At 48.9% G+C, this 20893-nt stretch overlaps 1 protein-coding gene across 1 annotated transcript; it reads right to left on the bottom strand.

The window, feature by feature from the left end:
* Window positions 1-1142: 1142 nt before the first annotated feature.
* On the bottom strand, window positions 1143-13395 carry AMBP (alpha-1-microglobulin/bikunin precursor). The gene is made up of 10 exons (XM_004003983.5): window positions 13185-13395; window positions 11555-11697; window positions 9882-9958; window positions 8843-8959; window positions 8294-8395; window positions 7520-7566; window positions 3878-3959; window positions 2623-2790; window positions 2141-2314; window positions 1143-1283 (listed from the first exon to the last, which is right to left on the bottom strand). Exons 1-10 carry the CDS (start codon window positions 13299-13301, stop codon window positions 1252-1254), a joined length of 1059 nt encoding a protein of 352 aa, XP_004004032.2. The 5' UTR covers window positions 13302-13395; the 3' UTR covers window positions 1143-1251.
* Window positions 13396-20893: the final 7498 nt, after the last annotated feature.

The following is a 20893-nucleotide window of genomic DNA, read 5'->3' as shown; positions in this document are numbered from 1 at the left end:
CACATGCTACAACTAAGACCCAGAGCAGCCAAATAAATAAATAAAAATTTAAAAAAAAAAAAAAAAAAAAGAGGGCTGCAGAGCTGTCTCCACCCAGAATCCTTGCCTCTGGGTTTGTCCCCTCCACCGAAGATATGCGATGCCCACCCTTCTCCCTTCCTGAGGGTCTCTTAATCCAGTGGGCTAATGGCGTGAAAGGGACTCTGGACCAAGCGAGCTGCTGGCCCTTAGCATGCTGTTTACCCCACGGAGAAGAGGTGCCGTCTCTGCCTAGGTTTCTGCTGCCAGGGTCAGAGTTCCATTTCAGTACACACGAAGCTGGGGTTTTTTGCTCTCTCACCAGCAGCAGTCCTCAAGGCTCTGAGCAGATGGAGCTAGCAAGAGGTGTTTATGAATCTGATGTTTGTAGATGTGGTCTGTGTGATCTGGAGGCTCCTGGAGTCCTGTGCTTGGGCCAAGTTGGTGCCCAAGCCATGCTGGACAGCCTACCTGCTCTCTTCCTCCAGGGAGGAGAAGGAGAAGCTGGGCTAGACCCAGGACTTGCAGCTGTCGTCCAGGGCCAGATGGTTGCCCTGGACACAATAAAAAGGGCAATGAATATTCTCCTTCCGGAGCCAAGGGCCAGAGTGAGGATGGCAGGAGATGGGATCTCCAGGGCCTTTGAGGAGGAACAGCCTGAGGCTTTCCAGCCCCGGCAGCTACAGCTGGCGATATGGCTGTGAACAAAAAAAGGCTGCAGGGGTGGGTGGCTAGGGGTTCTGTGTGGCCAAGGGCAGGGGAATTCTTCCAGGCACTTGTGGGCATTTACCTGACCCCCCTGGGCATACACTAGGCATGGTAATTTCTTCTGACCCTTGGCCACTGATGATCTCTGCCAAACCTCTCCGGGAAACAAGTATCCAGAGTTGCTACCTCTTTTCTCTCCTGGCTTTATTAAAACAAAACAAAATAATCCCATTTTATACAGAACTGTGATTTATGTTTCGTAATTTGCATAGCCAATTTCATGTCCTGAAGATGGCTCTATTACATTTCCCACACACACATTTTTCATTTCTGGGGAAAGTTCATGCCCCCTCCCCAGCTGGTCTCCCTTCCCCCCAATCTCATTATACTTCGTGATGAACAGTCAGGACATGGAATTTCAGGAGTCTACAATTCGGTTTTTATTGGAACCTGCAGCAGGGCTCTGGGGCAGACTCTGACCCTCCCTCTTCCTGCTGCCTTGTGGACTTCTGGCCTGCGGGCCGGTCAGTTGGAGAAGCGCAGCAACTCCTCGTCCGCTGTGGACACAGAGAGGCTCAGGGAGTAGGTGTGGGGTCACCCAAGGGCCTGTGGTTGGGGGCAGTCAGGGCATGGGGATGCCTCATGGAGGAGGGAAGGCAGCTGGGACTGAGTTCGAGCCTGAGCCTGAGGCCAGAAACTTCTGCTTGCGGGGTGACTTGGTAACTCCAAGATGCATTACACAGGATGCCCTGGTTTTTTGCCTCCTGATTTACTTTAGGCACCGTTTTTCCGGTGGGGAGATAAGGCACAGAAATCTTAGTAGCTGTGGCTTCTCGGAATGCTATTCTTGTTATCCTCCCAGCATTGCCACCGTTACTAGTACTGGCTGCTGCTAGACGGGTATGAACCAAGCGAGGCGCTGTGCCGCCTAGGAAGTGGGTCCTTTGTCCCACTTTACAAAAGAGAAAACTGAGACTTAAATTGGTACAGTCCACGGGGTCACAAAGAGGCAGACATGAATGAGCACGCAAGCAGTGTAACAGGGACAGAGGTGGACTGAGAAGATCCAGAGGTCTGAGCCTTCAGGGAGCAGTGACTGGAAGTATCTGAATCGTTTGAGTAACGATGTGGCCAGCCCGAATGTGGCAATGAATGCCAGGATTGGAGCCCGCTTCTGCCCCACTCAACCCACCCCACCTCTGCTCAGGCCAGCACCTCCCCAGGCGCCTCATCCCAGCTGGGGAAAGGCCTTGGGCTTGGCCCCTTTTACAGGTGGGAAACTGAGAGAGTGGGTGTGCTGGTCACCAGTACAGAGTCCAGAACTCAGCTCTTCAGATCCCTACTGCCTACCAGGGCTCCCCGACCCAGACTCTGGTGGCCCCTCAGCCCCGCCCGGCGTCGTGGGGCCTCCTACCTTCACCAGGAATGCCGCAGTACTCCTTACACTCCTTCTCCGAGTAAAATTGGTTGCCATTGCCGTTGCAGCCCCCATAGATGAAGCGGACGCACTTCCCCTTGACAGCATCAAAGGCCCAGAGCTCGATGCCGGCTCGGCATGGCCCAGGCACTATGGGGAGGTTACAGGCCTCTGCGGAGTGGGAGGGAGGCGCAGAGCATTAGAAAACCTCGTGATCACTGACCTGAGACACCCGGCAGGGACCCTACTCACCTGGAACGCCTAGACCTTTCCTACAGATTGAGGAATCGGGCCCCTGGAAGACCTACGTGCCGGGGGTCCCCCACACCCAAGTGCTTAATTCCTGTGCCTCCAGGAAACTGGCCCTGGAATCCCACCGCCTGAGCATCCTCTGTTAGCTACCTGTTCAGTGGGCAGGTGGTCTGTTGGGAGGACAGGAGAGGGCAGTGCAGGGGACGCGGGAGTGGGGTGGCACTCACCCACGGTCCGGCAGGTCTGCAGACACTCCTTCTCCGAGGGGAAGTTGTTGCCATTCCCCATGCAGCCGCCGTAGTAGAAGGTCTCACAGGCCATGGATGTACCATTATAGAAATACCTCTTGAACATCCCCAGGCAAGGACCCTGTGAGTAGCCCAGCTGGCAGGAATCTGTGGAGGGGCAGAACAGCAGCGCTTGCTGAGGGCTGACTGTGTGCCTGTCACCAGGCTGGACACTTCAAAGGGGAATCACCTCATTTAGTTTTCATCTCTGCATTAAGAGGAATCATTCTCAGCCCGTTTTAAAGGTAGAGAAATTGACTCCCTGAGAGGCAAAGAGATTTCCTCAGGGTTGCCTACAGCTAAGATTCCAAGTCATATTTGTTGGACTCCAAAAACCCGTGCCATAATATGAGACATTACCAATGGCCCAGAGACCAAGCATCCCACTTTTGTCTTGTCTGCCCAGCAGCTCTGTAAAGATAGTGGTTGAGGCTACATTCACCAGCATGCATGCTGGCAGCCTGACCTCTCTGCCTGATGTCCCAACCCTGTGCCTTTGCTCTCAGCATTCCTGCGCATAGAATGCTAGAATGCCTTCCTCCATAAACCATAAATGGACACAACGTGAATTCTGCTTCATCCAAGAAGTCTTCCCTGATCACTTCTCCCCTCCCTTTTCTGAGCTCCCTCAACTCTTTAGCTCACTCTCCTCTTTCAAGTCTCTTATTTTCTTCCTTGATTGCCTCCTCTACTAGACCAGAAGATGTGTTTGTCTCCATGATCCCAGTGCTCAGCAGAGGGTCTGGGGAGGGCGAAGCAAGGTCAGGTTCAATGTTTGCTGAAAGAGTTGAAGAGTGATCAGTCTATCAACTACACAGAGTATTCTCACATATTTTCCCATGTGTTCCCACAAGAGCCCTTGAGGTCAGTTCAGCAGGCTGTTATCCCATTGTACAATTGAGAAAACCAAGGCCAGGAAGCCACTAAGTGAAACAGACATGCCAAGAACTTGCTTCTCATCATGGAGCTGAATATTTCTAAGCTCAAGGACCATGCCTTATGATCCACTCTTTCAACAATGTCTGGCACAGAGCAGAGGATGGGATTTGCCTTTTCTAGGCTTTTGCTTCATTCTAGTAGAAGAATAAGAAAGACTTCATGGTGATGAGGGCAGCTGGAGTGAACCAGCTGTGGGCCCTTCCTCTCTCGAGTGTGGCAGACGGGGGTTTAAAAAAAAACAGGGAGTGATCCTCACCTTCTTTCTTGCTGAAATTAGTTACTGGTTGTCCAGCCCCAGAGCCTTCCTCTTCCTGGGTCAGCACAGCCCGCCGAGCCCTCTGGGGGAAAAAACAGAAGGAGCTATTTCAGGGACCTAGCCTCAGTTGTTCCCCGGGACCCCAGGAATGTAAAAGCCATTTGCTCTGAAGATCAAGGTGTAGACAGAAACACAGCTACTAGGCTGATGAATGGCCTGTTTTCCCCAAAGCATCGGGCTTCCCAGGTGGCACTAGTGGTAAGGAATCCGCCTGCCAATTCAAGAGACAAGGGTTCAATCTCTAGGTCGAGAAGATCCCTTGGAGGAGGGCATGGCAACCCACTCTACTATTCTTGCCTGGAGAATCCCATGGACAGAGGAGCCTGACAAGCTACAGTCCATGGGGTCGAAAAAGTTGGACACAACTTCGAAACCAAACGACAAAAACAACTGGCTAAACCAGACGAGGCAGGAGACAGATAAAAAGAAGCAGAACAGAAACTATCCAGACCCACTTCAGAAATCTTTCAAGGTTGAAGGAAACGGGAAGATATTCTCAAACAGGGAAGAATTCCAGGATTCAAATACTTAAAACTTCCTTGAACACAGCAGTTTGTGAAGAAACGGCAGTAAGAGATTAATAGAAATAATAACTCAGGAATGGTGAAGCTGTATTGTATTCACTAGGAGAGAATGTAGAATCCATTCAAATAGAGAATGAGTGCTAAATGTCTGGGCATTGCAGAGACAGAGCAGAACGGGAATGGGACCAGTCTGGACAGAGTAACAGAAAAAGGGAAGAGGAGATGGAACACAGTTTTGAGAGCAGAGACGTCTGTCTGCCAAGTCCCAGAGACAGCAGACACCCTCTGAAAGCGTTCACTCCCATTTAAAGTCGCTCAGTCGTGTCCGACTCTTCGTGACCCCATGGACTACACAGTCCATGGAATTCTCCAGGCCAGAATACTGGAGTGGGTAGCCTTTCCCTTCTCCAGGGGATCTGCCCAACCCAGGGATCGAACCCAGGTCTCCCACATTGCAGGCAGATTCTTTACTAGCTGAGCCATAAGGGAAGCCCAACCTTGACTTAGAGCATTCTTTAAGAAATAAACCTCTTGGCAAGGATAAATATTTATTTGAAGATTTTTTTTTAAACCTTCAAACTTCAGATTTTTTTTTTTTTTAATTCAAGTAAAACAACAGTGAATGCCTTTTCAAATTCAGGAGTAGCGTCCGGAATGCAATTCCATTTAATAACAGCATATCTAAATCTGTGCATCTGTCTATCCAACTTTCCTTCCATCTGCCCCTCTCCAGGTTTATACAGGTCAAGATTCCTGGAATAATGTGTATGCTCAGAGTTTCTAGGTGGTGCAATTTTTCAAAACTTGTTTTTTATACTTTTTATACTGCATTGTTTTAATTCTTTGTGATGAGACTATGTTAGCTTTATAGTAGCAATGGTAATTTTTCTTAAAAAACAAAAAAGCAGTATAGCCACTATGGGGAACAGTGTGGAGAGTCCTTAAAAAACGAAATAGAACTGCCATATGACCCAGCAATCCCACTGCTGGGCATACACACCGAGGAAACCAGAATTGAATGAGACACGTGTACCCCAATGTTCATCGCAGCACTGTTTATAATAGCCAGGACATGGAAGCAACCTAGATGTCCATCCGCAGATGAATGGATAAGAAAGCTGTGGTACATATACACAATGGAGTATTACTCAGCCATTAAAAAAAGTGCATTTGAATCAGTTCTAATGAGGTGGATGAAACTGGAGCCTATTATACAGAGTGAAGTAAGTCAGAAAGAAAAACACCAATACAGTATACTAACACATATATATGGAATTTAGAAAGATGGTAATGATGACCCTATATGTGAGACAGCAAAAGAGACACAGATGTATAGAACAGTCTTTTGGACTCTGTGGGAGAGGGAGAGGGTGGGATGATTTGAGAGAATAGCATTGAAACATGTATATTATCTTATGTGAAACAGATCGGCAGTCCAGGTTCGATGCATGAGGCAGGGCGCTCAGGGCTGATGCACTGGGATGACGCTGAGGGAGGGGATGGGGAGGGAGGTGGGAGAGGGGTTCAGGATGGCCATGGCTGATTCATGTCAGTGTATGGCAAAAACCACTACAATATTATAAAGTAATTAGCTTCCAATTAAAATAAGTTAATTAATTTTAAAAAGTAGGGAAGCAAAGAAATATGTTAACAGTGCGAATTCTATGTGGAAATAGGACAGTATTGTCCTTTTTTGCTTTCTTTCAGTTTTAAAAATTTTCTTCAGTTTGCATGCAACAAATTCTCTTTTCATTTTTATTCTATTACAAATATTTTCTAATCTTCTTTGTTATGGCTTATTAGGTACACCCATCGTTTAAAAGTGAACATCTAATTTCCAAATACATGGGATTTTATTTAAAGTATCTTTAATATTAATCTCTCATTTTGATACTATTTTCTCATTTAAATGCTTTCTTCTCTGCAGTCACCCTCTGTGTTATTTTTTTAGTCTAACTTTATTGAGGCTTTCGATGGCTAAGTCAAAGATTTCTCTTGGTAAATGTCACATTGCACTTGAAAATATGTGGATTATTTTCAAGTGTCTTTCAATATTGATTTCTAACATAATTCCACAGTGAAGAGAACAGACTCTGTATGATTTCAGTATCTTCAGACCATGAAATTTTTGCACTTCATCTTATGTCCCTGGATATGTTCCAGTGTCTCCTAGTTTATAGTCTATGGGAACTGGAATAGAATTTGTATTCTGCTGTTGTGTGAAAACTATATAAATCTTAATTATGTTGAATTGGTTTTCAGTGATTTTCAGGACTACTATCTCCTTCCACTTCCCTGTATATTCATTCTATTAATTTTTGAGAGTTTGATATTGAAACTCCAACTACAAACCTTAATTTATCTATTAAAAAAATAATTGTAATATATAGTGGAACATATGTAACCTTGTTCTGTGTTTTCCAAGTCCCTTGTATATATGTTATATACTTTCATAATTAAAAAAATAAAGATTAAAATGAAAAAATTTCAAAAATATGCTTCTAAAATAAATATATGTACTTTTACGCACACACACACACATATATATAGACGCAACAGTAGACTAAATTAGTATATATAATTTCCAAATAATCAGAGAAAGAATGAAGACTTAATCAGTATGGCAAAAGGCAGGAAAATTAAACAGAAGGAAGCCCCCCAAATCAAGTCAGCAAAGGAGAGGCATTGGCTTGAGAAACTGCTTGCTCTCGAGTTTGCTGTTTTTCAGAGCTCAACTGATTTTATTTTCATCTATTGAGTGTTGAGTATCTTTATCTCATTATTGAGTCTGTTTACTGCTTTTAGGCACTTTTCTAACGTCACTGGATTCCAGCACCTGCAAGGTAAAGGTAATTAATACATGCCACAGATGAGGAAAGGAACATCACATGGGGCAGCAAGTAGCCCCATGCAGAACTGGGACTGAGCCCAGGTGGGTCTGACTTGCCCATCGCTGCCTTCTCTCAGCAACCCCACCCACCGGCAGGGCAGGGGAGCCTAAGCGGGCAGGGTGGGGCTGGGCTGGGCTGGGCTGGGCTGGGGGAACAGAGGTGCTCACCGAGAGTGGAGTGGGCACTGGATCCTGCTCTCCAGGGACACATTCACCTGAGTCAGAGGACAGGAGAGAGAGGGAGTAAGACCCAGACAGGCTTTGCTTCTTCCGCAGAACTAATCGCCATGTGGCGGGCGGGCCCCCTCGCTGGGACCTGTCCCGTGCATCAGCCCCTGCAGGGACGGCTCCACCCGCATGGCTTGCTGAAGGGCATCGCTGGAAAAGTGACGGGCTGGTGGCTACACCGCTGCCACACCTCTGTCGTCTCCACCCCTTCCCCACCACCAGCATTCCAAGGCTGACATCTATCCAGCACTTACTAGGCACCACGTATGGTGCTACTGTATTTAATGCCTTTATCTCATTGACCCCTCACAGCAGCTTCTAAGGGGGGACATTATTATCCCCATTTTACAGATGAGGAAATGAGGCTCTGAAAGCCGCCAGAAGCCACCCGGCTCAGTCTGAAGCTCGGTGCTCTAACTCCCACCCTCAATTGCCTCCCAAGAGGTGGGCCTGGATCCTGCTGTCACCGCACCTGGCAGGTGGCAGCAGAGTGGGTGCTGAATTGGCTCTAGTCTCAGCTCTGCCAGGCACACACCGAGTGACCTGGAGCAAGTCCAGGGACCCAGAGTGCCTTTCCTATAAAAAGAGGAGGGGAACTATAGCCCAGGTTACCTCAAGGGGTGGTGGGAGAGACCCAGGGGCTGGGGGGATGTTCTCCGGGGGCCACAGAGGATGACGAGGGGACAGAAATGTGAGGGGGTGCGGCGCCGTTACCTCTGTCGGGCATTGTGAAGATGGCGTCTTCGGGGATGCCCACACCCAGGGCCACCTCCCTGAATTCCTCTAGCAGGCTTTCCCGAAGCTGCGGCTCACGCCCTGCAAGTGGGAGGCAAGGGGAGATGCCTAGAACAGCAGGGGCCAGGGCCGCCAGGGCCTGGCATTATTTTGCCCGGGGATCTTCATTTCGGGAACATTTGAGACCCATTGACTTAGTTGGGTCTCTTCAGCACCCTTACGGAAAGCTCAGCTCCAGAAGAGGCTCCTTCCCAGGCTCTCCATTCTAGGTCTCCCAGCTCTCCACCCAGCACAAGAGCAGTTCTTTAAGGGCCCAGAGATGCTAGAATTCTCTGGAAATTTTGAGCTCAAAAGAAGAGGCTTCAGCCTCAAATGGGAGACTGAGCTCTACCTCCTACAGGGAGAGTAAATGTTTTCACTTTTCCCGTAACTGGAGTTTTGTTGGAAGGAAAAAGCAAAACTCCCTGCACTTCCCCACTTCATTTCCCCAATGACAGGTCTCTCCCACCCCCAGCTGCAGGCCTTTACCATAGAGCTTGGCAGTAATGGTGGGTCCATGGCGACGGCTCAATTTCTTGGTCAGAAAAATGGCATACTCGTCGTAGTTGGTGTGGACCACATAGGACTCCATGGTGATATTCCATTCTGCATGGAAGATGAAGGAAGACAAAGAGATCAGCGGTCAGAAGGCTTCTGTCCTGAGATCCTTCACCTAGTCACCCACGTATCATCTATCCATCCATCCTTCTGTCCACCCATCCTTTGCATATGTTCATTTATCTATTCGTCCATCTTCACTCTCTCTCTCCATCCATCTCCTCCATAGATTCGTCATTTATTCATCCACCATCATTTCATCTGTGCGTCCTCTCTGTATATCAGCCCATAAATACATCCATTTTCCTTCCTTCCTTCCCTCCCTCTTTCCTTCTTGCTTTCCTCCATCTGTTAACCCATCAGTTTATATATTTAATGACTGATTGATTACTCAACTAATCTACCATCACACATACATTCACTTACCATTTTTTGATTCTCTCACTCATTTATTTATCCAACCATTCATCTATCCAAACATTAACGCTCTGACACGATTATCTGATGCATAGAGCAAATTCAATAAACATTTGCTGGATTACTGATAAATTCATGTCCACATCTGTCTATCCCTTAGCACCATATACTCTGTACATGGTAGATGCTTAGCAAGTTTTTATCAGTTTATTGCAGATGCCTAACAGGAAGAGTGATGAAATCTTGATGTTATCCTCAGCATTCAGAACCATCACTTGAATTCAGTAATGTTTTCAGCTCATCGCTTAAAACCAGCACTTGATGAGCGTGTACATGGGTGGGGCAAGGGTCATGGGGGTAGGAGCTAGAGAGACAGAAAGAGAAAAGAGGGAGAGAGAGAAGAAGGAAGGGGGAATTTGGAGGGAGGGTAGATGACATTGCAGAAAAATGGGAGGAATGGCTGTAGGGGCAGAGAGGAAGCGAGCTTAAGACATCAGGCATTTTTTTTTTAGCGAAGGAGAGAACTGTGGGAGTCCCCTTTGACTCAACTTACTGGCTTTGTGAAACAGAAACTTGCCATCAGTGCTTGTTTTCTCATAAATACCAGAGATCGATTCACAGACACCTTTCCTGGAAATGAACAAACCACAAGGAAGATAATATCTGGTAGAGACCATTGTCCTGACACCCCGCTCTCCTACAGGGTCCTTCCAAATACAGGGTTTTTGTTTTTGTTTTTTTTCTTTTTGTAATTTGAAAAGTAGTATTTCCAAATATCTGGTTTAATTCTCACACCAGTCCTGAGAGACATCTGTTTCACAGAAGAGAGCAAAGGGACTGAGGGGGAAAAAGGAGCTAACTGATGCTATCCTCTTGGTTAAACCCAGCACCAAAAATCAGCACAATATACGTATACACCAGGAAATCAGAACGATTCATTAACACATTAATGCATTTATTACTTTCTGTCTCTCTTGCCCCATTTTCCCCATCTGAGAAATGGGGATAATGCTAGTTTCTACCTCATATGGTGGTTGAGAGCGTCAAATGAGATATTTTATGCAGAGAGTAAGTACTATGCACGCATTAGCTACTATCTTCACCAGCTGAGTTACCAGGGAAGCCCATTATTGTTATAATGATGATCATTTATCTTATTGATATTTAACGAGCATCATCTACGTGCCAAGCACTGTGCGACAGGCTGGGGATACACAGAAAGGCAGGGGAGACCCTGTCCCGTCATGGAGCATTGGACTGTAAAATCCAATGAGGGGGGTGGGCAGGCCAGAGGCAGATGGAGTCGGTGTGGTTACTGCCACGTCGAGGGAAGCGTGAGGTACTCAGGGAGCACAAAAGAAGGCATGTAACCTGAACCTGGGTAGGTGGAGGGAGTCAGGGAGGCCTTCCTGGAGGAAGCAACAAAGAACCTGAGTCCTGAAGGATCCATAGGAATTAGCGCAGGAAGTGGGGAGAGGTTTTCTAGGTAGGAGAAATATCTGCAAAGTCCCAGAGGATGAAGGGTTCCAGAAACTGAAAGAAGATCCAGCTAGGTGGGTCAGAGAGTATGTAGGTGTGTGGGGAAGGGAACAGTGAGCGCTTGGGAGTCACGGAGGGCTGGAAAGTTATGTTGAAGGAGTTGAACTTTATCTCAAGGGCAATAGGGAAGGAACTCTGGAGTTTTTGAAAGGCCTTTCTGGTTGCGAGGTGATGAATGGATTGGATGGAAAGTTGGAGGTTAGAGGTGGGGAGACATGTAGAGAGGCTGCTGTAGATAACAGTAGGGAAGAAAGGTGAAGGTGACTTGGTCCAGGGCAGTAGAGGAGAAGAGGAAAGAAGGAAACAGACTGGAGGGAATAAGGCAGAGAGGGGGCGAGGCTGGATGGTGGACTGAACGGTCGTGGCAGAGGAAAGAAGAGTCTAAGACATGCGCCGGCACCCAGCTTTCCAGGTTGTGCAGAAACACCTTTGCTGAGCTAGCGGAAGCCCAAGGGGCAAGAGTAGATGGGGAAACAGGCAGAGTGTTGGGGGCATTGCCCTTGAGGTGTAGATGGGACAGTTAGAACGGGCTGCCCCGGCGGTGGGAAGCAGAGAAGTCTGGCCCTCAGGAGTGAGTCCTGGCTGAAAGTAGAGACCTGCCACTTTCCAGGATAGGGTGGAGGCTGAAGCCAGGGTGGGGGTGGGGATGGGGGTGGGTCCCAGTCCCCCTACCCCGTCCCCACTCACCGCCTGTGAGTGTTGGTGACGCTGATCTCCTTGCTCGTCGGCCCCGCTTTCAACACCACTGTGCTCATGGTCATCTTGTCCTTGAACCTCTTCAGCCATGGGCAGGTGGAGCCCACGGCCACATTGAACCACTTCCCGTAGATCTAGGAGGCAGCCACAAGCCCTCAGGATCTGGACCTGGACAAGACTGGGGGGGAGCATCTGTCCCCCTCCCCCTTCTCAGTGACGTCTCCTCCTAAGTGATCATGTCTCACAGGTAACTGGAGGCTATGAGGCCTCCAGGGAGGTGGAGCCCTGATGATGGCGCTCCAGGCATCATGGCTGGCTTAGGAGGGCGATGGCCGGTAGACCCCACCCCGCCCGCTGGCAGGGGGCCTGACTCTGCTGAGATGCAGGCTCTGGGCTGCTCACTGGACAGGGTCCAAATCCCCATGCCCCAAGGTCACCATCAGCCACTGCCCCCCAAGAGCAGGAGTCCTGTCTCTTACTCCTCCAGGGATGCTCACCACCTTGCACACAGCCCATACCTCTGTGTTAGAAAGTAACTCCTTTCCCTAAGCTGAGCCTGACCCAGGACGAGCCTGCCGCTTCTAGAAAGAGCCCTTAGGTGTCTGCAGACCCTTCGCCATCCCGGACCACCAGAGACCTGTTCCTCATGCCCCGCTCCCCACAACCCTTCCTCATCCCTAAACGTAAACAAAATCCATACTGCGGCTACAAAGGTCAGAAGGAACCTGGGGTGGCGGTGGAGGGACAGGCTTTGCTCAAGGTCACCCAGTGATTTGGGCAGAGCTGGGGTTGGACAGCAGCTTCCCCTGCACAGCACCCTGCCATAGCCACTTAGTCCCACCAGCCTGATTTCTGTCCTGCTCCTCTTCTCCCCATGATCCTACAGGTAGGGCAGAGGGCCCAGGATGGGCTAACAGAGATGTTGCGGCAGAGGTTAAAGGATGAAGGGATGCAGGTTAGGGGGTGGGCAGAAGAGTCACACAAAGCTGGGCACTGCCGGGGGGAGGCGCTGCAGGGGCAGCAGGACTTGGTTGGCACCCAGCCTTCTCTGCTGCTGCTGCTAAGTCGCTTCTGTCGTGTCCGACTCTGTGTGATCCCATAGACAACAGCCCACCAGGCTCCACCGTCCCTGGGATTCTCCAGGCAAGAACACTGGAGCGGGTTGCCATTTCTTTCTCCAATGCATAAAAGTGAAAGTGAAGTCCCTCAGTCGTGTCCAACTCTTGGCGACCCCATGGACTGCAGCCCACCAAGCTCCTCCGTCCCTGGGATTTTCCAGGCAAGAGTACTGGAGTGGGGTGCCATTGCCTTCTCCAAGAAGCCTCCTCTGGGTGGGTTCTAATTGGAGCACGATTTCCCTTGGAGCCCTAAAGTGCAGGTTCAGACTTCAAGATCTTTGACTCAGAATGGCAGCCCAGAGTCCCACAGAAGGGTGAGCGCAGAGGTGCAGCTTCAGTGAAGTCCTAACAGTCTGAGCAGCAGGAAGGGCCCTGAGGGACCCACCCCTGGAGTTCCAGATGCAGAGACTGAGACCCCAAGTCACACAGGACTTGCCCGTTCCCGCCAGCAAGGCCCAGTGGCTCAGACACCCCGCCATCACTGCCAGAGACGCCAGCCTTACCCTAGACAGGTCGAAGTTCTCCTGCACTTGAATGTCATCAGGCAATGTGGGCAAGGGGCTGGCATTCACCACCAGGCAGGCAGTCAGTAACAGCAGCAGGCCGCTGAGACTCCGCATGGCTCTGGTTCCTCTGTCTGGGGTGTCACTCACAGGCTTGGCTGGTCTGGGGATGGAAGAGGCACCAGCTCCCTGCTCGAGGCAGCTACGGACTGGGGCTGGGGAAGGGGCCTGCGGCTGTAGGTGACCTTGCTGTTTGCCCTGCTAGGCCAGGACCAATCAGAGCCCCAAGGCCAGGGCCGATCGATCCCTTTTAGTACCCTGGCCGGGGTCACAGTCCCCAGGGGCCAGGGTAGCTGTTTCAGAGGAGCCGCTGGTCAAATGCAACCTGGCCTGGGTGCAGCTGGATGCTGCGTTCAGGCATCACAAGGGCTTCCCCAGAAACTCCTCACTTGTGTCAGGCAGGACGGGAGAGACCAGCAGCCCAAGCCCTTCCTGCTGAGTCATTCCACCTGTAAGCCAGGAGAACAAGCCCAACTGGCCTGTTTACCATACACAAAATTCTAGGGCCTGGGGAGAGTAAGAGACTTAGCAAAGACTATAAGCTGTTCTATGGCAAAGCTTGCTTCCCTTGTGGCTCATATTGTAAAGAATCTGCCTGCAAGGTGGGAGTCCCGGGTTCAATCCCTGGGTTTGGGAAGATGCCCTGGAGAAGGGAACGGCTACCCACTTCAGTATTCTTGCCTGCAGAATTCCATGCACAGAGGAGCCTGGCAGGCTACAGTCCGTGGAGTTGCAAACAGTTGGACCTGACTGAGCGACTTAACACCACCACCATGGCAAAGATAAGACTAGAGCTCAGATATCCTGTCCCCAGAGCTCCTTCTCTGACCCATGGCTTCCCACAGCCCTAGCAAATAATATTAGTAGTCAAAATAATAATAATGCTGCTGCTGATGTCCACAGCTTCGATGCACTGAGCCTCTGGTATGTACCAGCTAGGCATAAGTACTTTTCACCTGCCCTGAAATGGCTCATCCCCACAACAGCCCCAACAAGCAAGTGCTGTTTTTCCCCTTTTTAGACAGGCAGCCTTTGGTGGTGGCTGAGAGCATGGACTTGGGAGCCAGGTTGCTCTCTGTGCTGCTCACTGGGGCAGAGGGCAGCATTGGGTGAGCGACTTTACCTTTTACCACATCCATGTCTTCATCTGAAAATGGGATAGTAGCAGTTCCTGGTTCAGAATATTGTCACAAGGATTGAAGAAGGTCATGCTTGCAAAGCACTAGGATGATAGCTGGCACATGGCGGGAGCTGATTGTGCTTCCTGAGGGTTGAATAAAGTCCCCTCTCCACAAACTCAAGTGCACCTGGGACCTCAGGTCCGTATGTAATTAGTTCAGATGAGGTCCTACCGGAGGAGGATGAAACCTCAGTCCAAGGACTGATGTCTTCATAAGACAAAGAGGAGGGAGACTTGGACTCAGAGACACACAGGGAAGATGGCCACAGGAAGACAGAAGCTGAGACTGGAACGAGGCGGCTGCAAGCCAAGGAACGCCAGGGGCTGCCGACATGAGCTGGGAAGAACAAGGAAGGCTTTTCCCCTTGAACCTTCAGGAAGGATTCGGCCCTTCTGACAACCTGCTGTAGAACTTGCAACCTCCAGAACTGGGAGAGGAAACGTTTCTGTTTTATTACACTGCCCACTCTGTGGCAGTCTATTAATGGCAGCCTTAGGAAACTAGACAGTGTTCATTCCATTGAAATATTTAACGGGAATTTTTAAAAAGTAGATGTTTGTCTCAAAAGATCAAACTCGTGCTAGTGATACTGCAGGTCCTCTCTACTTTAAAAATTTTTTTAAATTATGAAAGTATGGTAACACATTTACACAAAACTTGGAAAATACAGAAAATTATTTTTTAAGTAGATAAATTAAGATTTTTAATTGGAGTTTCAATATCAAACTCTCAAAAATTAACAGAATGAACGTGCAGAGAAGTAGGAGGATATGAAAAGCACGGAAAGCACTATTAGCCTGAAAAGCGTGAAAGCATGAAAAACATTGGAAACCAGTTCAACATAACTAAGATTTATACAATTTTCACATAATAGTAGGAACCAGTTTCTATTCAAGTGCCCGTAGACTGTAAGCCAGGAAAGGAAACACTGAAACACAGCCAGGGATGGAAAACAAGCTGCAAAAAGTTCACAGTCTAAAGATATTGAAATCATACAGTTTGTTCGCTTATCACTGTGGAATTGTATTAGAACTCAGTATCAAAAGATACTTGAAAATGACCCACATATTTTCAAGTGCAATGTGGCATTTACCAAGAGAGACCTTCAACTTAGCTGTTGAAAGCCTCAGTAAAGTTAGACTGAAAAAAACACAGAGGGGGATTGCAGAGAAGAAAGTATTTAAATGAGAAATTAATATTAAAGATATTTTAAACAAAATCCCATGCATTTGGACATTAGATGTCCACTTTTAAATGATGGGTGTATCAAAGCAACGACCACAAGGAAGATTAGAAAATATTTGCAACAGAATAAAAATGAAAAGAGAATTTACCAGAATGTGTTGCATGCAGCTGAAGCTGCTCCATGCAATTAAATGCAACGCGGAATCTTGAAAAAGGTATGAAAACAAACGATGAACACTAACATAAAATCTGTGGGATTTGAACAAAATCTGTACTTTAGTTAATAATACTGTGAAAAGTAAAGTGTTAGTTGTTCAGTTGTGTCCGACTCTTTGTGACCACATGGACTGTAGCCCTCTAGGCTCCTCAGTATCACTTGTTAATCTCCCGATATTTTTTTAAATGACATAGTATTTCTTCATATTCTCAGAACTGAACTCAAAGTTTCAAGCCTCATTCAAATTTTTTAAAATCACTAAGATAATAAATTTTCTAGACTTTAAGCAGTAATACTAGATGCCAAAATACACAGAACTATATTAAAGTTTTGACTGAATATAAATTAGAAATCCAGCATTCTATTCATACTAAGTCAAACAAGAGGAATCAAAATGTCATAAGCTTTTTTAGATAGGCAAAAATTCATAAATTTTCTAAAATATGTGTACTATATATATTTGTTGTTGTTCAGTCACTAAGTTGTATCCGACTCGTCAGCCTCGTGGACTACAGCATGCCAGGCTTCTCTGTCCTTCACTGTCTCTCAGGGTTTGCTCGAACTCATGTCCCCGGAGTGGATGATGCCATCCAACCATCTCATCCTCTGTCGTCCCCTTCTCCTCCTGCCCTTAATCTTTCCCAGCATCAGGGTCTTTTCCAATGAGTCAGCTCTTCGCATCAGGGGCCAAGGTGCTGGATCTTCAGCTTCAGCATCCGTCCTTTCAATGAATATTCAGAGTTGATTTCCTTTAGGATTGACTGGTTTGACCTCCTTACCATCCAAAGAACTCCCAAGAGTCTTCTCCAACACCACAGTTTGAAAGCATCAATTCTTAGGCACTCAGCCTTCTTTATGGTCCAACTCTCACATCCATACATGACTTCTAGAAAAATCATAGCTTTGACTATATGGACCTTTGTTGGCAAAGTGATGCCTCTGCTTTTTAAATACCCTGTCTAGGTTGGTCATAGCTTTTCTTCCAGGGAGCAAGTGTCTTTTAATTTCATGGCTGCAGTCACCACCTGCAGTGACTTTGGAGCCCAAGAAAATTAAGTTTGTCACTGTTTCCGTTGTTTCCCCCATCTGTTTGCAGGGAGAAATATCAATAATCTCAGATATGCAGCTGACACCACCCTAATGGCAGAAAGTGAAGAGGAACTAAAGAGCCTCTTGATGAGGGTGAAAGAGGAGAGTGGAAAAGCTAGCTTAAAACACAACATTCAAAAAACTAGGATCATGGTATCCGGTCCCGTCACTTCATGGCAAATAGATGGAGGAAAGAATGGAAACAGTGACAATTGTCTTCCCTCTTGTTCAGAGTTTCTCAAGCTTTTATGGTTTTTTTCGTGGTGACAGTGAGGAGGCAGTCTGAACTTAAAGGGGCTCTAAGAGCCAGAAGCCTTGACTTGTTCGATACAACTTTGGGGATGACCTTCCCTCTGCGAAGCCCACTTTTCTCACCTGTAAATGGAAGACAGGAATCCCTGATCTGACAAGAGGTCAAGTGAGCAATGTGTGTGAAAGCCCACTGCCTCGCCTGTGCGATGGTGTCAGGATGTCTGCCTTTGAAGAAAGCAAGCCTGATACAAGAATGAAAAAAATCGCAACGAATCCTGAACAGGAGCAGAGCCATCCTGTGAAGGTTGCCTGCAGGGCACCACAGTGGCTCATCTGACCTTCACAGAGGGTCTGCATTGTCAGGACCGTCAAGCCCCCTGGCCCCAAGGGAAGCCTGAGACCCACACGGGTGTAGAAGAATCCCAGCCTCTTTGGGGGCAAAATTATTCAACCCTCCGCACAGCCCCTCCTGGGGGAGGGGAGAGGCAGGGAGGATGGGCCCAGGATGTTGATCTCTTCTCCCACCTCCAGACATGTTTGCTCTCCTGAGATTATTAACCAGAGCAAACAGTGAGAGCAAACTCTGACAAAGCCCACCTGGACTTTGAGCTGCTTTTTAAAAATTAATCCGGAACCACAAGGACGCAGGGCTAGCAGTAAACAGGAGTGCTGACCCTCTTCCCCCTCTGCCCTCGGGGTGGAAGGAGAGAGGCTCTGGGGCCCCTGTCCTCCTAATGGATCCAGGGTCCAAGGGTCCACTGAAATTGGCCAGGTCCCAGAACCCTTTCCAGGGGAGGGCAAGGGCCTGACCACGCAAGAGACCTCCGAGCCTCAGAGCCACGGCAGGAGGGAACGGAGGCCTGTTTCAGATGAACCCTCTGGGCCTCGGAGAAGGAAAAGAATTTGTTCAAAGTTCCCCAGCTTGGGGGTGATGCAGCTGGAGGTCATATGGGCCTGGCTCCAGAGCCCAGGCTTTCCCCCATCCTTTATTCATCCGTCCACTCATTCATTTACCAAACATGCTCTCCAGGCTTGGTGCTGAGGATAGGATGAAAAAGAGGACACACTCCCCAGAGCTCCGCCCCCAAGAGCGAACCTGGCATGATGAGTAGAAATCAGCCAGCCAAAAGGCAGGCATAGGGTGGGGGTGGGGTGGGAGGAGGAGAGGGTATTCCAGACAGAGGAAACAGCAACTGTAAAGGCTTAGAGGAGGACGGTGGAGAGAGAAATGTATATGGGATGCAAAAACAAACAAGCCAAACCACAGGTCTGGAGCTTGGGAGACAAAGAGAGACGTGGAGCGAGCCGGGGAGGTGGAGAGGACCAGCAGGGAGGACTGCGACGCCAGCTCAAGGGGATTGCTGGTTGTCTGGAGTATCTGGGGAGCCCTGGGGCATTTTCGGAAGTGCTTCTGGATTCATAATCGGGAGAGATGGGTGAGGAGGCAATGCAAGTAGGAAGTTCAGGAAAGCAACTCACTGGGAGGTTTTCTAGGAAGAAGGAAGGCCGGAGCACTGGGATCTGGCGAACTGACCGGCAGGGACATCAAAGACATTATTAGGTGGAGATGGCCAAGGTTGGGACCTTCCTCTGCTAATGGAGGAAGCGGGTGGCAGGGAGGCCTTGACTCCCCATGGCGAGGTATCCAGCTGTGGGCCTCATCCCAGGGCCTGACGCTGCCCAGTTCCCTCAGACTCAGAGCCACAACCTTTCCCTCCAGGGGAAACTGGAGGCGGCAGCACCCAGGACTCCTCCAGTGATGGAGAAGGAGTTATTCTCACCGGCCAGCTCTGTCTGGGTTTTGTTCCCCATTCCTGTCGCAAAGAGCCAGGCCACCCACCGGCTGGAGTTCCAGTCCTTGTGACTTGCTGGGTGACTGTGGGCAGTCTTTCTCTCCTTGACCTCACCCTCCTCCTCTGGATTCCTGATGAAGGTATAATCTCATGTGACAGGTGAAATAAGCACTGGGTGAGGGGACTTTGTGAAAGTGCTCCCAGTGTACACATGGGAGGGACAAATGTCATCACAGGGACTTCGCACAGTGTGGTAAGGTAAAGGCCCCATGCTGCTGCTGCTGCTGCTAAGTCGCTTCAGTCGTGTCCGACTCTGTGCGACCCCACAGACGGCAGCCCACCAGGCTTCCCCCGTCCCTGGGATTCTCCATAGGTAGCAGAAATCACACGCAAAAAGGTGTGAGCACCCCATGTCCACTAGAGGGCAGCAGAGAACGTCATAAAGAAAAGGAATTTGTTCACAGGTTCCTCCTTACAGACCTGGAGGCAGAGGCCAAGAGTCAAGGCCAGCAGAAGTGGTAGAACCAGGGCTGGAATCCAGCTTCCCTTGCCCCAAGCCTGCTTACACCCCTCTGATGAGTGTAAAACACTCAGCTCTGCCTTGCCTATCCCCACCCCGGCCACAGACCTGGATGCTTAGGTGAGCCCTCTTTAAAACTAGTTCCCTGCCCAGTGAATTCAGTTCTCCTGGTGAGCTAGGACTGGATGTTACTGCTATTGAGCACAAGGGCTGCAACCACCTGAATAAGCACTTAGGTTCATAATGTGTGCCAGGTCCAGTGCTGAGGACTCAGCAAGCACGTCATATTGAATCCTCTGCTTAAGGTTCCATCATTTCACTATGATGTGTAGCCCCATTTTGCAGATAGGAAAATCGAGGCCAAGAGATCAGATGACTTGGTGTCAAGGGTCACCCAGCCAGTGAGTAGTGATCCAAACCCAGATGTATCTCCCTGACCGCCGAGTCACGCTGCTGACTTCCCAGATCCTTGTCCCCTGATACACTGTGGGCCTGTGGCTGTGTTCTTTCAGACACCTGGAGCAGAGGGGTGGCTGTCTCCCTCCTGTACTCCTCTCAGCGTGAATGAGCCTTGTTCTCCCTTCCCCGGCCAAGAGCATGCTTGCTTTCTGCCACAGCAAGACTTGGCCCTTCTTTTCTTCCTCAGAGACCAGCACTGTGCTGGCCACTTAACAGCAGCTCAGAGACCACCTACTAACCAACCGACTTAGAACTGTGAGCAGAATGTAGGTCAGACCCTAGAAAAGACCACCCAACTAGAAGACAGCAGAGGGAGACTGGGAGATTGAAATTACCATGGCCAAATCCTTGAATCACGACCCATGAATGAGTGACTGGGGTATTCCCAGATACAATTGTAAAAGCAAAGGCCCCTTGAACCGCTGATTTTGAGTTATTCTGTGCACCATGGCTGGCAGGATCCTCAAGCCTTTGTCCAGCAGAGTGATGACCGAGCAGCTGAACTTTGCACCCAGACTGTCCTGGGTTCCAGTCATGGCTGTGACCCCTTCCTGCCTGTTTGGTCTTAACCGACTTCAACTTTCTCAACCTGTCTTTTCCTCTGTTAAATGGGGTTCATAAGAACTAATAAGGGCGTATAAGAATTAAATGATGAGAAACATGTCACTTTCTCGCTCCTTGGAGAGAGCTTAGCAAGTAATAAACGGTAACCCTGGGTGGAGGACCCTCTTGCGTGTGTGCTCAATCATGCCCGACTCTTTGCGACCCTATGGACAGCAGCCCACCAGGCTCCTCTGTCAATGGAATTTTCCAGGCAAGAATACTGGAGTCAGTTGCCATTTCCTTTTCCAGAGGATCTTCCTGACCCAGGGATTGAAACCGCATCTCTTGCATTTCCTACACTGGCAGGGAGATTCTTTACCATTGGGCCACCTGGGAAGCCAGAGGATTCC

The sequence above is a fragment of the Ovis aries genome, chromosome 2, assembly GCF_016772045.2.
Source record: "Ovis aries strain OAR_USU_Benz2616 breed Rambouillet chromosome 2, ARS-UI_Ramb_v3.0, whole genome shotgun sequence".
In the NCBI taxonomy this organism is placed as follows: Eukaryota; Metazoa; Chordata; class Mammalia; order Artiodactyla; family Bovidae; genus Ovis; species Ovis aries.
Note: the sequence above shows the minus strand (reverse complement) of the source record. Positions and strands in the feature narration are given on the sequence as shown.

Bases quoted from the DNA above. Each gene is read 5' to 3' on its own strand.
- AMBP (XM_004003983.5), bottom strand. From the start codon at position 13,301: ATGCGGAGTCTCAGCGGCCTGCTGCTGTTACTGACTGCCTGCCTGGTG. The intron at 11,698-13,184 runs GTAAGGCTGGCG...GCTGCCTCCTAG, and splicing joins AGAACTTCGACCTGTCTAGG to ATCTACGGGAAGTGGTTCAA. The intron at 2,791-3,877 runs GTGAGGATCACT...GCCCCTCCACAG, and splicing joins TAATTTCAGCAAGAAAGAAG to ATTCCTGCCAGCTGGGCTAC.